The sequence below is a fragment of the Myodes glareolus genome, chromosome 16 (genome assembly GCF_982192425.1).
Source record: "Myodes glareolus chromosome 16, mMyoGla1.1, whole genome shotgun sequence".
Lineage (NCBI taxonomy): Eukaryota > Metazoa > Chordata > Mammalia > Rodentia > Cricetidae > Myodes > Myodes glareolus.
In genome coordinates, this window is record NC_142041.1 from 18,396,365 (window position 1) to 18,411,248 (window position 14,884).

Genomic DNA, 14,884 nt, shown 5'->3' on the forward strand with positions numbered 1-14,884 from the left:
TATCTATCTATCTATCTATCTATCTATCTATCTATCTATCTATCTATCTATCTATCTATTATCTATCATCTACCTATGTATCTATCTATCCATCTATCATCTATCTATCTATCTATCATCTATCTATCTATCCATCCATCTATCATCTATCCATCCATCCATCCATCCTCCTTATAACATCTATCTACCTACCTACCAACCTACCTATCCATCATCTATCATCCATCCAAACTGAAGGAACAGGAATTGAACTCAGGGCCTCCCACATACTAGATAAAAGCGCTACAACTTGGCTGCATCCCCACCAGATTGTTTGCTTTTAAAAATTGCTATTTAAGTTAGTCATGGTGGCACAGGTCTAGAATCCAGTACTTGGTAACTGCAAGAAGACTAATTGATCATCAGGTCACCCTTGATTAAACAGCAAGTTCAAGGTCAACCTCATTTAAAGAAACAAAACAAACAAAAACTACATAAAAGTTTAAAATAAGAGGGCACACCCCATCTTGTACACCCAGAATTGTGCAGCTCACTGCCTGATGACTGGAAGCCAAGCGCATCGACACGTACTGCTGAGGGCAGCAGAGGCTTGCCTCTTCAAAGGCGTGATTGAGCACTGAGAAGGTGAAGACCAGCCCCTTCAAAGATGCGCTGTCCCCACTATGCTACAGTATCTGAGAGAACGTTCCTCCAAAAGGCTTTTGTCCCCTTGTTACAGGCTCGGTCCTGTAATGGCCAAACCTTACTGTTAGTCTCCTAGGAGACACAGTTCTGGGCATACGTTGGAAGGAGGGAAGAGCCGTGGTCAATGGAGGTGGCACCATCCTATAAACTAGGACCCCACATTGGATCAAAGGGAACGAAATAAAACAAGCCGAGTACCAGCATTCGTGTCCCCTGCTTCCTGACCTCAGAGATGATGGAACTAAGCAGCAGCCACCTGCTGCGGCCATGCCATGCTGGCTTCGTGAAGCGCGTCCCTTCTTAAATGCTGACTAGCACTCAAGTCATCGTCCCTTCAACTACTCTTGGCTCTTTTGTCACAGCAAAGAGAAAAGTAAACAATCCAGTCCCTCCAGAGGTGGGGCTTTGGGGAAGGACTTGGATAATGAAGGCTGTCTTCATCCACAGATCAAATCATCACTGACTGGTTCAAGTACAGAATGGACTGAGTGGAAAGTAGGCTCTAACTGGAGGAAGGACCTGGGGCGTCGTGACGTTTTCTCCTCCACCCGCTTCTGCTCTCACGATGTTCACGTTCACCCCAGGCCCACAACAAAGGGACAAGCTGACCACAGACTGAAACCATCAGCCAAAGCATGTCTTCCGTCTCCTTAAGTTGGGCATCTGTCACAACGATGGCTATGACTAACACATAGTCCTCACCTCCACACAGGACAAGAAGCGGCCTCCGCAAGCAACTGCACTCTCGTGCTTCCATACCGCTTTCTTCCAAGGCCTTCACGACCCCTGAGTGCTGGAGGCTGAACACAGATTGTCAGCCAATTGCTCTACAACTGAGCTACGCTCCTGGTCTCTCCTAAGCCTCTTAAGAGTCATTCCTTTTTCCACCGCAAAGGCTGAACATTGTACACTGACCCAGAAAAAAAGAAAAATGTCTGGTGCCTCAAAATAGTACAAAATGTGGTGGGGGCAGGGAAAGAATTATAGCCATTCATTTTCAGGAGTTAAAAAAAAAAAAAAAGGTCATCTTCCCCACCTTCCCACTTTCTTTGTGTAACTCAGTGAGGACAAAAGGACAATTTTCATGCTTGACAGCAGGCCAGATGGGGTCTCCTTTCAGAACTTTGGGCGTATAGGAAATCTCTCAGGATTATAAAGAAACCCAGATGCAGGCTTGGGTGGCTGAAGGGAGAGCCAGCCCATCTCTGTTTCAAGCCCTGTCACTACTGAAAATGCAAACAGGTCAAGTTCAAAAGAGGCCGCTCCTCGGGACTGTCCAGCATGCTACTCGCCGCTAGCAAGGTTCTGCAAAGCAGGGCAGCCAGTGTCTTCTTGGGCTGCACCACGGAAAAGAAGAGTTCTATCTTGGGCCATGCTATCAAGAACGGTCTCCTCACAGTGTCCCCTATTGACATGGTTTTCAGAGAGAGGTCTCCATGGGGATTTTCTTGGCTTTTGGGGCATTCTTCTGCTTTTAGGCCAAAAGGAGCCACGGTCTTGCAATGACACTGCTCACAAGATGGAAACAGGAAATAGAGCAGTAGCCAGAAGACTCGAGATCGTGATTTCTCTGTCTCAAATTTGTTACTCTCTGATTTCATGTGCTTCATCTTTCCTTTTTTTTTTTCTCATTTTACCAACTAGACAAATACCCACCCACTGGGAGAGGAAACTCAATGGTCAGTAGTGAGGATAAATATTCACACAAACCAGCAGGCAAGCATCCTAAGGGATGTGGCCATGCCAACAACATCAACACACAAAACGTAAAATGGCATCCTAACTTAGACTGAAAGCAAGAACTACACAAATCCTTTTTCCGGGAACACTCTTCACAACAGTCAAAACCTAAAATAAAACCATGTCCGTTAACTGGTTGGTGACTAGAAAGTTTAGAGTGGTCTATACAAGCGATGGAATATTATGTTAACTGGTTGGTGACTAGAAAGTTTAGAGTGGTCTATACAAGCGATGGAATATTATTTGATTATAAAAGGGAACAAAACCTTGACACATGCTACAACTTAGATTAATCTTGAAATCAGTATGATGTATGAAAAGAATGAATATTTCCTGATTTGTTTTCGTCTCTTTTTTGCTCCTCCCCCCAGACCAATCTGTGTACAAGTAGATGTGAAAAGTTGACATAGGATGTGTTCCTTGATCATTCTCCATCTTATTTCAAGGTTTCTCACCAAACCTGAAGCTCAGCCTTTTGTCTAGACTGACTGGCCAGTGAGCTCCAAGGACTCTCCTGTCTCCATCCCCACCCCAGTACTGAGATTACTGACACGTGTCCTGCCCTGCTTTTGTGGGTACTAGGGATTCTAACTCAGGTCTTGATGCCTTAGTTGCAAGCATTTTAGCAACTAATCATCTCCTCTCAGATGCCAGATCCCTTTATCATAGATAAATATAGAACTAGCTTTCCTTATGTCCTGCCAAGCCTAATGCAGGGAGTCCACGATCACTTAACTTCTATTCTTCTCCATGATACTGACACATCTGGTGTTTGTCATTTGTGGTTATGCATCTGGTACCCACAAGACTCTATTTCCCTAAGAGAATTATTCCTTAGACACTCCACCTCCTGCCCTGGCACAGAGGAAGCCCACAACCTTTATCTCTAGGAGGGAACAGGTGCCTCAACCCTGGCCAATCAAAACACTCATCTCCACCGCATCTCCCACCCACCCTGGACAAAGAGGTGCAGCAGAGCCAATCAGAGCCAGTGCAAGTCACTTGGAGCCTCACACAGACTTGGAAGCACAGTTGAGAAGAGGCAAAGGGCCCAGGGCTGAAGTAGGTCACCTCGATGGCACAAGTAGAAGAGAATTCAAGAGACCAACAAAGGCTGGATACAGAAAAAGGACAGCAGTGATGTCATGGGAACCCCTGAACCTTGCGGTTCCTGAAGTCAGTCACTGTGTCTTTCAGTAGTATGGGCCGTAAGACCCTCCCCACAAGCCTTACTTTTAAAACAAGGCTTGTGTCCCCCACTGGCCTGAAACTCTCTGTGTAGCTGAAACTAGCCTTGATTCTCTTGCCTGCCTCTGAGTGCTGGGAGTACAAGCCTGGGCCACGAGGCACCTGGATAAATTCCCCTTCTTAAACCTGCTTGAGTTATCAAGCCCAGCTTTTTGAGTCCTTGTTTCTAAGAGTATTTCAGAGCTTTGTTTTGTTTTGTTTTGTTTTGGTTTTGGTTTTCTTTTTCTTGAGACATGGTTTCCTGTGTGTAGCTCTGTCTGTCCTGGAACTCATATGATCCACCTGCCTCTGCCTCCCGAGTGCTGGGATTAAAGGTGTGTGCCATCCCCGCCCGGCTTATTTCAGAGCTTTTACCACCAGACCTTGCGTTGGAAGTTCACATTTAAGCTTTGAGGAAAAATTACTAAACATTTCTTCAGGTTTTAAATATACATACATACATACACATATATATATATATATATATATATATATATATATATTGCATACACCATATCACTTTACATTCACGAATTAAAACAGAAACAACCATGCCATTTCCCCATGTATAATAACTCCCCGAGGGGAAACAACAAATCACAAATCACATCTTGCTTCCAATATCTCAAACAATGTAGGAGCCATACAGGCAGGTTAGAGTTCTGGCTCTCTGACCAGGCTGAGACACACAGATGCGAAAATGACCCCCAAAGGCAGAGTACCTGGCCAGAAGAGGGTCTGCAAAGAGACATGGGGAATTGTTTTCAGACAATGAGAAAGAAGGCATCCTTTGCTTTTACGCAAACCTGCCTTCAAGGCCAGTGCCTTCAGGGCCAGGCTACGTAACTGGAACAGATTTCACAGCGCAACAAACACACACCTCGCTTCCCAGCAATGCACCCGATCACTGCACACTGGCTCAGAAACCATCACACACTAAATCATCTGCTAGAAAACCCCAGGGAGCAGCCTCCCTGAAAAGAAAGCGCTGTGCAGGGAAAGGAGAAGGGGCCTGGGCAGTAAGCACAGAGGACAAAACATTGGCAGCCACACAGCTTCTCACTTGGGCTCTCTTAAAGACACAGTGTCCACGGGAGTGCAACACCGACTCAGAGCAGGAAGTGCCAGGGATGTGCTTTTTCTTCCTGGGGGACTCCAGGCTTGAGTTCACACACGTGATGTCCTTAAGGAACAGAGGGTCGCTGCGTGCAGCAGCACACAGCTGGAATTCGGGGCCTCCACAAGAAGTTCAAGTTTGAGGCTACCTACCCTGGCACACAAATGAGTTAAGAGACCAGCCTAGGTGACTTGAGACTCTGTCTCAAAAGGGGGGGGGGGCGGTGGAGAAGGGGATATAAAGGGAACTAACGAAATAAGCAATTCAAAGAAAGAATAAAGAGGAGGGCTGGGAATCGATGTAACTCGGAGGAGGGAAGGCTTTCCTAGCTGCACAGAGCCCTGGGTTTCATCTCCAGCCTTGCACATAAAAGCCAGGGACATTAGGACCCATCTTCAGTCTTCACACTTGTGAAGGCAACAGGATCAGTAAGTTCAAGGTCATCCTGGGCTACACAGTGAGTTCAAAGCCAACCTGGGCTACTTGAGATATTGTCTCAAACGAACGAGCTAGCTAACTAAATAGAATAAAGGGAAATGTGGGTCAGAAGACGACTCAGTGGGTAAAACACTTGAAGCCACGGCTGGTGACCTGAGTAGGACCCGTGGGGTCAACCTGATAGATGCGAACAATCAGCTCCCTAACAAGCTGTCTCTAACCCCCACGCCTGCGTCCTGGCATCTGAGGGCTCTCCAGCACACACAGCCAAAAAATAAATAAATAACAAATGTAATTAAAAGCGGAGATCAGCCTCCGAGTTTGAGGCGTGCCCGATATATATTCTCAGTGACACCTCTGTGACCCAGGCGACCTACCGTGAAGACGGAGAACAGCATCCAGGTAGCAATCATGACCCTGCCGCCCCTCCGTGACACCCAACCTTGAGAACCAGCTGCTCAGAAAGTTTCACCAGGGTTTCTCTTTCCCCGATCACAGATCAGATGTGAGGTCACAGCGCTCAGGTGCAGTAGGACGGGGCTTGGGCTTCACACCTGTGCACTCGTATTGGGTGGACACTGCCCCAAGAAACACAGGGAGTGCAACGTGAACCCGCCCAGCTCCTCTGCTCCAAAGGTACAGCTTGGAACCGTGTTGGAGCCTTCAAGGGCGAGCGAAAGGGAAGGCGACTGTATTTATTTTTACACACCTACTCACGATCATCTTACGCTTATCAGCCTGGTTACGATTTAACGAATGTGGGCTATCCCTCGAATTGAAAAGACTGTAAAGTCCCGAGGAAGCAGGGCTTCTCTTCGTCGTTCTCATTAAGCGACCTGCAGCTTGTAAATGGCAGAAAGTGACCTTGAAGACTTGGTTTGCTTCTCGTAAGCTGCTGGCTCTCCACAACAAGGAAGGGACACTGGACACTGTTTACAGTAAAGAGAAGTAAAGCCATTGGCTTCAACAAAGGCTGGGAGAAAACCTGTTCCGCTGAGGTGAGGCAGGGACACAGAAAAAGGCGGGGCACCCGGCGGAGAGCGAGAGCAACCAAAGGGCAGATGCTCCTGTCAGGAGAGGAGACAGGATTCTAGCCTCTTGACGCAGCTAGGTTCTAGTTCTGCTGAAAACTACATTTAAAAAGGGTTTTTATTTTTACAAAAGAATTGATAGCTAAAGTGCGTGGGGGGAGGGGAGGATTCTGTTCTTAGCATTGGTTAAATGGCTGCCTCCCTCCTTCTAAAGCTAAGGGGCTACCCCCTGACCTCATCTTCTGATCTCATCTATTGGCCACTGGAGTCCCACAGGATTTTCCTTCTGTTACAATGTCATGACTTGAAGTCTCTCTCCCGCCCCATATTTGAGACAAGATCTCACTCTACTGTCCAGGTTGGCCTCTACAATCCTCCTGCCTCAGCCTACTGACTGGGAGGCATGCACCACCATGTCCTTAGCTTGGAACTGAATGCCTTCCAAAGGCTCACTTGTTGCAAGCTTGGTCCTCAGCCCGCGGTGCTGCGGGAAGCGGGACCTGAGGAAAGCCCCTGCTATGGGTAGAAGGCATCACTGGTGCATGCGCTGGAGAGGGGTACTGGGACCCCCAAGCCCGGCTGTCTCGTTTTGCCTTCTGCTGTGAGGCAAATAGGCCTCATCTGTCACATGTTCCCACCATGACGTGCTGTGTCCCCACCGCCCCAGAGTAACAGGGCCAGGGCCAGAAGGCTACAGTCTAAAGCTTCTGGAACTGCGATCCAAAGAAACCTTTCCTTCTGTTAATTTGATGAACTCGGGTGCTTTGTCACGGCAACGGAGAGCTGACTAACGTCTGCCTGGGGGCTGATTATGTTCATGCCATCTGCTTGGAGCAGTGGTCTTCTTCTTTCAGTTGGTTTTACCTGTGCCATCTCTAAAACCCATTCCCACCCTACTTTTACAACTCCCACCAGGCTCATCTAGTCTTGGCTTCAGCACCAATTTCAACAGGTAAAACACAGGACAGTAGTCATTCATGTGGCATATACACACATGGTCTTCAACAAATAACCCATTTTTCCCTTTATTCTTTTCTTTTTATTGGTGTGGGGGTGGGTAAATGAGTTTCGAGCTAAGTGTGATAGCACACACCTTTAATCCCGGCACTCTGGAGGCAGGGATGGACAGGCAGAGCTCTGTGAGTTCAAGGCCAACCTGGTATACTTAGTGAGTTCCAGGACTACAAAGAAACCCTGCTTCCAAAAAATAAATAAATAAATAAAAGACAGTGTAACCCAACTGTGCTTGAACTTCCCCCACCCACCCTGTGGTGCTAGGAATCGAACCCAGCACTTCCCACACACCAGGCAAGGGAAACTCACCTGAGTTCAGCGCATGGGAGCAATGATCTCTGCATTCTTTATAGAAGAACTGGCAAACATGAGCAGTGCCGTCTGCTGTACTGTTCTGAAGGAAACAGCGTGTGAAGACTGCACGTCTCTTCTGAGTTACATGATCTCTGACACACCAGTGACCAGGCATGAGTGACTGTAAGACCATTTACACCAAAGAAATTGATCCCGACATGGCCCTCCAACTATTATGGGAAGTCACCAGTTCCAGGGGCAGGCAGACTCCAAAACATTAGGCTGGCGCATTGGTTCTGAGACTCTGCAAACTGGGAGCATGTATGAGAGCCCCAGAGGGGACTGCTCGCCCAGCTGAGGGTGGCCAGGAAGGCTTCCTCCGGGGAAGCTGGATAAACTGTCCAATGAGGAAAGGCAGAGTGATCTATGCTAAAAAGAATTGCCGGGGCGGTGGTGAGGGACATGGGTGGAGAGTGATAGGAATTCTGTATGAAGTAGGAAGAGTAACAAGGGCAATGGCATTGGAGCCCAAAGCAAGTTTACAGACAACTGTTGGTGCTTTGGCTGCACTTGAGTGATATCTGGGACACCAGAAATAAGGCCAGAGCAATGGGTGGTGTGTGTGTGTGTGTGTGTGTGTAAAATCCTAGCAGCCTAGCTCCCACAGGCCTTGAATGCCATGGATCTGGTGTTTCGTTCTTTCTGTTCTTGGGGCCCAACCCGTGAGACAAATAAATACCCTATGTAGGACAGGGGTGGAAAATGCTGCCTGTGCCCAGACGCCGAACGGTGTCAAGGAGGTTCCAGCTGATGTGGCTGCCAAAGGCAGGCTGACACAGCCGTAGCATTTAAACCAACTTCATAAGCTAAGGAGTGCATACTCGCACATGCGCATGCAGGCACATGCGGTGGGGTCAGGAGCATGATGCTCACAGGTGCGAAAGCAAGCCTCAGTAGAACCAGAACCAGGAATGCAGTGTTGGAAAACTAAATGTCCCGGCGTCATTCTTACAGCTTTGCAAAGAACTGTCAACGTGCATGGGATCAAGCACACTTTAGATCCTCAGCAAAAAAATATTTAGCGCGTGTTCTGTGCTTGACTTTCTCACAGACTATCTCTTCCAAGAATAGTGAAAAGTTACGTTTAAGGCTTAAATCATCAGACACTTATCACACACCCTCTCACTTCCCAGTCTGACACAACTTTTAACTCTTCCTAATTTTCTCTTAAGGCATTTGCTACTTTTTTTTAATATTTTATTATTATTACACAGTGTTCAGTCTGCATGCCAGAAGAGGGAGCCAGATCAAATTACAGATGGTTGTGAGCCACCATGTGGTTGCTGGGAATTGAACTCAGGACCTCTGGAAGAACAGCCAGTGCTCTTAACCTCTGAGCCATCTCTCCAGCCCCATTTGCTACTTTTTTAAAAGTTGATTTTACTTCTTTATTTTATTGTTACTATTTTCCCTTGCTTGTTTTGAAAAAGGATCTCTCTATGTAGTCCTGGCTGTTCTGGAACTCCCTCTGTAGACCAGACTGGTCATGAACTCACAGAGATCCTCCTGCCTCTGCCTCCTGAATGCTGGGGTGGATGCCTCCTTGTCCAGCTTATTTTTATCATGTGTTTGCATGCGTCTGCGGGTGGGTGTATACACACAAGTGCAGGTGCCTGCAGAAACCGTAAGGGAGCATCAGATCCTCTGTCCGGGAGCTGCAGTGAGAGGGACTTGTAAGGAAGCTACCTGACATAGGTGATGGGAATTGAACCCAGGTCCTCTGGAAGAACGGTGACCGCTCTTAGATGTTGATCCATGCCTTCAGTCCCTACTCTTTTCTAAATACGATGTTTGGGCTACATTACTCTCTCTTTTCTCAGTTTACACACTATCCATTGGCTTCCCCTTTGCCCTCTCAATATTTATATTTGCTTAAGGACTTTGGATTTGTTATTCTTATACATATCTATGGTCACATTGTGTAAATTTTGTACCCTGCTTCTGCAGTACAATATAGTTTTTAATGTCGTATTTTCTGTTTGTTTGGTTTTTCTCTCAAGTGAGTACCCATCTCAACTACTGAGTTTTCCAGATACTTATGCACAGTCCCAGAATTCCAGATCTGTGCAACTTCCCAGAAGGATGCTCTTGTTTGTTGTGTTTGGTCAGTTTTTCAAGACAGGGTCTCTCTATGTAGCCTCCTGGAACTCACTCTGTAGACCACTGGCCTTGAACTCAGAGGTCCACCTGCCTCTGTCTCCTGAGTGCTGGGATTATAAAGATTATAAAGGCGTGTGCCACCAGACTTTCTGGATGGTTACTGCGTCAGAGGATGCATCTTTCCTGCCTTGCCCTGGAGGTCCCTGTCATGTCGCTTTACCCTCTCCCGAGGAGGAAGCCCTGACTTTCCACACACCTGCCCTCTACTTTCTCCGTTCACACACTCATCTTCTGGAGCACATCCTCCAGCCCCTCTCTCTTTACCTTTCTCACATCCTACTAATTTTAATGACTGCCTTTATTAAAGTTATATAGGCACAGGCCTAAAACAATTCTATAGATTTATCGAAAGTATATATATTCTTGTGATTACTCAGTTGTTGACATTTACTGACTTTATTGAGGATTTAGTAATTTTCTTTTCTACGTATGCCTTTACGAAATGAGAATAACCTTCCCAGTATAAGTGCATAGAAACTTAGAGCAGACTCCGCAGTGAGGTGTCATTAACTGGAGCAGAGTCACGTGGTAAATTATGTTGTTGTTATTGTTGTTTTAACTTTCCTGATCATTCTCCTGTTTTCTCCAGAGTGAATCACACACAGTATTTCCTCAGCTTTCATTTTGTTTTGTTGTTCGGCCCTGCTGGAGATCACACCAGGCCTCACCCACGCTGCTCCCAGTGCTCCATCACTGAGCTAGCCATATGCACACTGGGCCTTTGAGTCGTATTTGACACAGCCTCACTGACTATTCTGGCTTCCGCTGCTCTGATAAATAAGCTGGCAGAAAGTAACATAAGAGAGGAAAAGGTTTCCTTGGTTCACAATCCAGATCGTAGTCCATTCCTGCAAGGAAATCAAGGCAGGAACTCACACAGACAATCACATCTCCCCCACAGTGAGGAGCAGAGACGAAGGGACCCTTCATTGTCTGCCACTCAACTGGCTTTCTTTACTCTTAGAGAGTCTGGGACGCTAGCCATAAAACAGTGCCACCCACATTCAGGTTCTTCCTGCAGTCAACAGTCAAGACAAACTCCCATAGACAGTCCCACAGGCCAACTTAGTCTAGAAAATTCTTCATTAGGACTCTCCTCCCAGCACTTGGCATTAGTAGGTGTGAATTCAAGGTCAACCAGGGCAACACACTGAGATCCTGTCCTCAAGACAGAAGCGCCTTCTTAGGTGAGTCTAGGCGGTATCAAGTTGACAACGACAATCCACCAGCACACTAACTTACCTTCAACTTTCTGTCATGCCTCCAGATCTCTCCTGACACAGACCTGTCGGAGGTATTCTGTCAACGCATCGAATGAGCAAAGCAATCTCACAAACCCGTGGCACACTCAGGAAATGAAACTGTCACTCTGGGGTTCCCCGCCATCGGCACCTAGAAGCTTCTGGTCTCTTCTGTGCTGCAGCTGCTACTTTCGGCTATCACTTGCTTTTCCTTCCTACTTTGCTTCCTCGCCAGCTACAGTTGTTTCCTGAAAACATATACGATTCCACCCTGGCCTTTGACCAGGAGTTTGACCGGGTACAAAACTGTAGCTTCAAAATAAATGTTGGAAGGCAGAAGGCAGGCACAGAGGTAAAAAATAACAAACACAGTAAACCATCACTGTCCTAAGCCATCAGCTCGGAAGGTGGGAAGCCAACGAGTGTACAGCAAACAGCGCAAACCACTCAGGAAGGTCTGGACTTCCTTCACCCTGACGGCTTCTGCATGTATCCCTTTAGCTTTTTGCCTCAAATTTTGGGACATCCCCTCCCTTCTTGTTCTGTTTACAGTTGTAAATTTAGCACTACACCCCAAAAAATGTTTCCATAGCTCACTATAAAGACCAGAGAATCAGAGGGTGTGGCGATAATTAAAGACAAGCTTCTGGGCCAGAGATCCCAGGTTCTAAACTGGATGGGAACTAAGTGACAGGAAACAGAGAGCCTCCCTGTCCCTTGGGCTGGGTTACCACCACCGTGTGAGGCCTGCTCTGTGTACAGGAAGAACAACACTTGGAAGGGGGCTGCAGGCACCACAGCTGCCACACCTTTGCCCTGGCTGTTCTGAGGAAGGGTGACATTCATAGACCATTGCCTCAAGTAGTTATCAGAACCCTGGGCCCTGCCACTGCAGACACTAGAGCGCTCTATTTTAAGAATGCCAGAATACTCCAAAAGGAGAAATACATGATTATAGGTAACAGGCAAGCCACGGTGTGGAGCTCACCCTAGCCTTTCCAGAAGTTCTCTTAACGCTGTGAGTTCCAAAACATCAACACTCAGTGGCGAGGTGTGAATGTTTTCTTCATTAAAAATAAACAAAACAAAAAAGAAATCCTATCTTTGGATTCATTACTTTCACAGTGGAAAACCTTGAATTAACATGATTATCTTCCCCCTCCATCCCCAATGCTCATTTTCTAGAAGATTCTGGAAAATGAAAGCAGTGAAGGATCTGAAGAACCACTTCCTCCTATTTATTAAAAAGCACACCATCCTTTCTGTAATTGCCCCAAAGCCATACCCACGCAGCAAAAGGTGGGAACAGCAGCTGTACCCACTCACGCCTTAGTCTGAGGAGTTCAACTTGGGCTCATCTAGAAACTAACAGAGGGCAGAACGTTCACAGAGGAAGAATCAGAACCTGCCCAGAACAGCTGGGATGGTGACTCTCCAATCAACTTGATGAGATTTAGAAACACAAGGGAAACAAACTGCCAGGCAGAACCGCACCTTCAGGGTTTGGGATAGAGTTAACTGAGGAGGGAAACCCCACTGTAAGCGTGAGCAGCGCTGTGCGTGCACTCAGATCCCGAGCTGAATACAAAGAGAAGAAATGGGGCTGGACACCAGCACTCATCTGTCTACTTCTTGATCTAGGAGAGAAGAGAGCGCGGGCATTTGATGCTGCTTCCCACGGCGGTCACCCGGGGAGCACTACCCTGTCGTTCTTGATTATCCCAAATAGTTAGAAGCGCATCGGTATTTTCTACAGAGTCAGTCACATAAAGATAAAAGATGGACATCAATGGGATGGATAGATTTTTGCTTCCACATCCTTAGGAGGACAGAACACACTGACATCCTGAAAGCCACCTTTTTTGCCTGTTTGCATCGTTCACATTGGTCTCCTTATGAGGTTGTGGCCTTCAAATGGTAAGTGGGTTAAGAGTCATCTTGGCTGACACATGGGTGCCCAGAGGAGCCCCATTCAAAACCCAGTGTGGCTGCTGGATGGATGGCCATGAAACTGAATGATGACAAGCTGTAACAAAGTCTGTTTCGTGCTAGGTGTTTGGGTGGAAGCTTCACCTCAGCCCCTAGTATCCATATACCCAAAGAGTCTGGGATGTTTGGGTTCAGGCTACACCCCAGCCCCTGGCATCCATATATCCAAAGAGTCTGGAATGTCTAGGTTCAGGCTACACCCCAGTCCCTGGCATCCACACATCCAAAAAGTCTGGGATGTTTGAGTAGAAGCCTTACTCCAGGCTTGGCATCCATATACCCAAAGAGTCTGGAATGTTTGGGTGGAAGTTCCATCCCAAGCCCCCTCCCCTGGCAGTTGCCTCAGTCCCGACTCCACCTTCAAGAAAGTCCACTGAACAATGACCCCTCCCCAGAGATGCTCAAGACCACTCCCACAGAATATTTCAACAGCACCTTAGAGAATAAACACATGGTTTTCTAGTCTCCCTTCCCCGGTTCCTCTCTGGGGGACTGGAAAGCTATCTGAGAGCATTGGTATCCATTAAACCTGGGCTTTTTCTGATTCGGTTTGATTTGGTCTGATTTGGATTATTGCATCAGTGGAGAGGCTTATTGGGGTGCAGAAACTTTTCACTAGGGAACCCCAACACACACACACACACACACTCGCACCTACTTCTCAGCAACAGAGACAGAGGCAGATGCACTGTGTAATAACGTTCTCAGAAAATGACAGTGATAACCGGGGATGTGGCCCGAGGGTAGAGGGCCTGCTCTACATGCTTGAAGCCTATAATTCCTTCACTCAGGAGGCAGACACCAGAGGATCAGAAGTTCAAAGAGAGTTTGAGGGCAGCCTGGGCTAGGAGAAAAACCTGGAAGTTAGGATTACCTAATACCTTATGTTTTAGTTCTTTTAGGTTTTCAGGTTACACCAGTGTGTGTGTGTGTGTGTGTGTGTGTGTGTGTGTGTGTGTGTGTGTGCGCGCGCGCGCGCTGCTGGGTCTCATATCCACTGGGCAAACATTCCGTCACGGGCCTACCTCCTCATCCCCCAACATTCTCGTCTGAAGTCTGCACGTCAGAAAGTGACGTTTGTTTCCTTCCAGCTGATTCTTGAGCACGTTACTGGGACTTCTAAGGCATTTTATCAGGATTCACAAATGAGAAATATTTCGGGCTCCTGCAGAATAATTACTGAAGGCGACAGAATACTGATTTTGAAAACAGGCATCTTTATTCAGCTGGGGTCAATATTTCAAAAGAACTACGCAAGTTTCCTAAAACCAGTGGTCGTGTGCCCTTGCTATTGTTGGACACGTCTGTAGACAAAACACAGCTAAATGTATTTTGGCCACGGGGCTAGGAGGCCACCACTGTCCAGAGGAATGTTCTGGAAGCAAACAGCCCATGAACATCCATATGTTGATTCTTGTCTACACTGCACAGAGTGGTAGGTGACCTTTGAAAGAATGAATGTGTCTTCAGTCATTATTTTAATGATGCGAGTCAACACTGGTGCATGGGTGAGAGTGAGATGCACTTCAGATGTCATCTTCCTGATTAAAACAAAAGCTGTCTAAATCTTCCAGATAGAGCTTAATTGAAAATTATCCTCTGTGCATGAGAACCAAAATAAAAGAACAAATGGATAGAAAAAATGCTCAGAATACCTGAAAATAATTTTTCATCTACATTTGAGAATACAAACTCTTTCCCAATCTGTTTTCAATGCAAAATAATAACATAAAAGTTGTTTTTTTCTTTAATTTAAATTCCTGGCTGGGCGGGGTGGTGCATGACTTTAATCCCAGCAACCTCCCACCTCCTAAAATAGAAATTCCTTAGAACTGACTAGCACAGGGTACAAAGTCTACAGTTCCAACACTGGGGAGGTTGAGGCAGGA

General features: G+C 46.8%; 1 protein-coding gene across 9 annotated transcripts in view; it reads right to left on the minus strand.

Moving 5' to 3' along the window:
* The window catches only part of Palm2akap2 (PALM2 and AKAP2 fusion), a 459,281-nt gene that overhangs the window by 68,707 nt on the left and 375,690 nt on the right, over positions 1-14,884 (minus strand). Inside the window, exon 1 of one of the 9 annotated variants that reach the window (XM_085677119.2) lies at positions 11,008-11,027. The exons of 6 other annotated variants lie outside the window; for them this stretch is intronic. Coding sequence is in view for 1 of the 3 variants with exons in the window: in XM_085677117.2 (XP_085533243.2) it covers positions 5,584-5,619 (36 nt within the window). In the remaining 2 variants the exon portion in view is untranslated. Of the gene's footprint in view, positions 1-5,583; positions 5,831-7,560; positions 7,580-11,007; positions 11,028-14,884 lie in introns of those variants that run through there. 2 more of the 9 variants (XM_085677120.2, XM_085677117.2) reach the window with 2 other exon arrangements.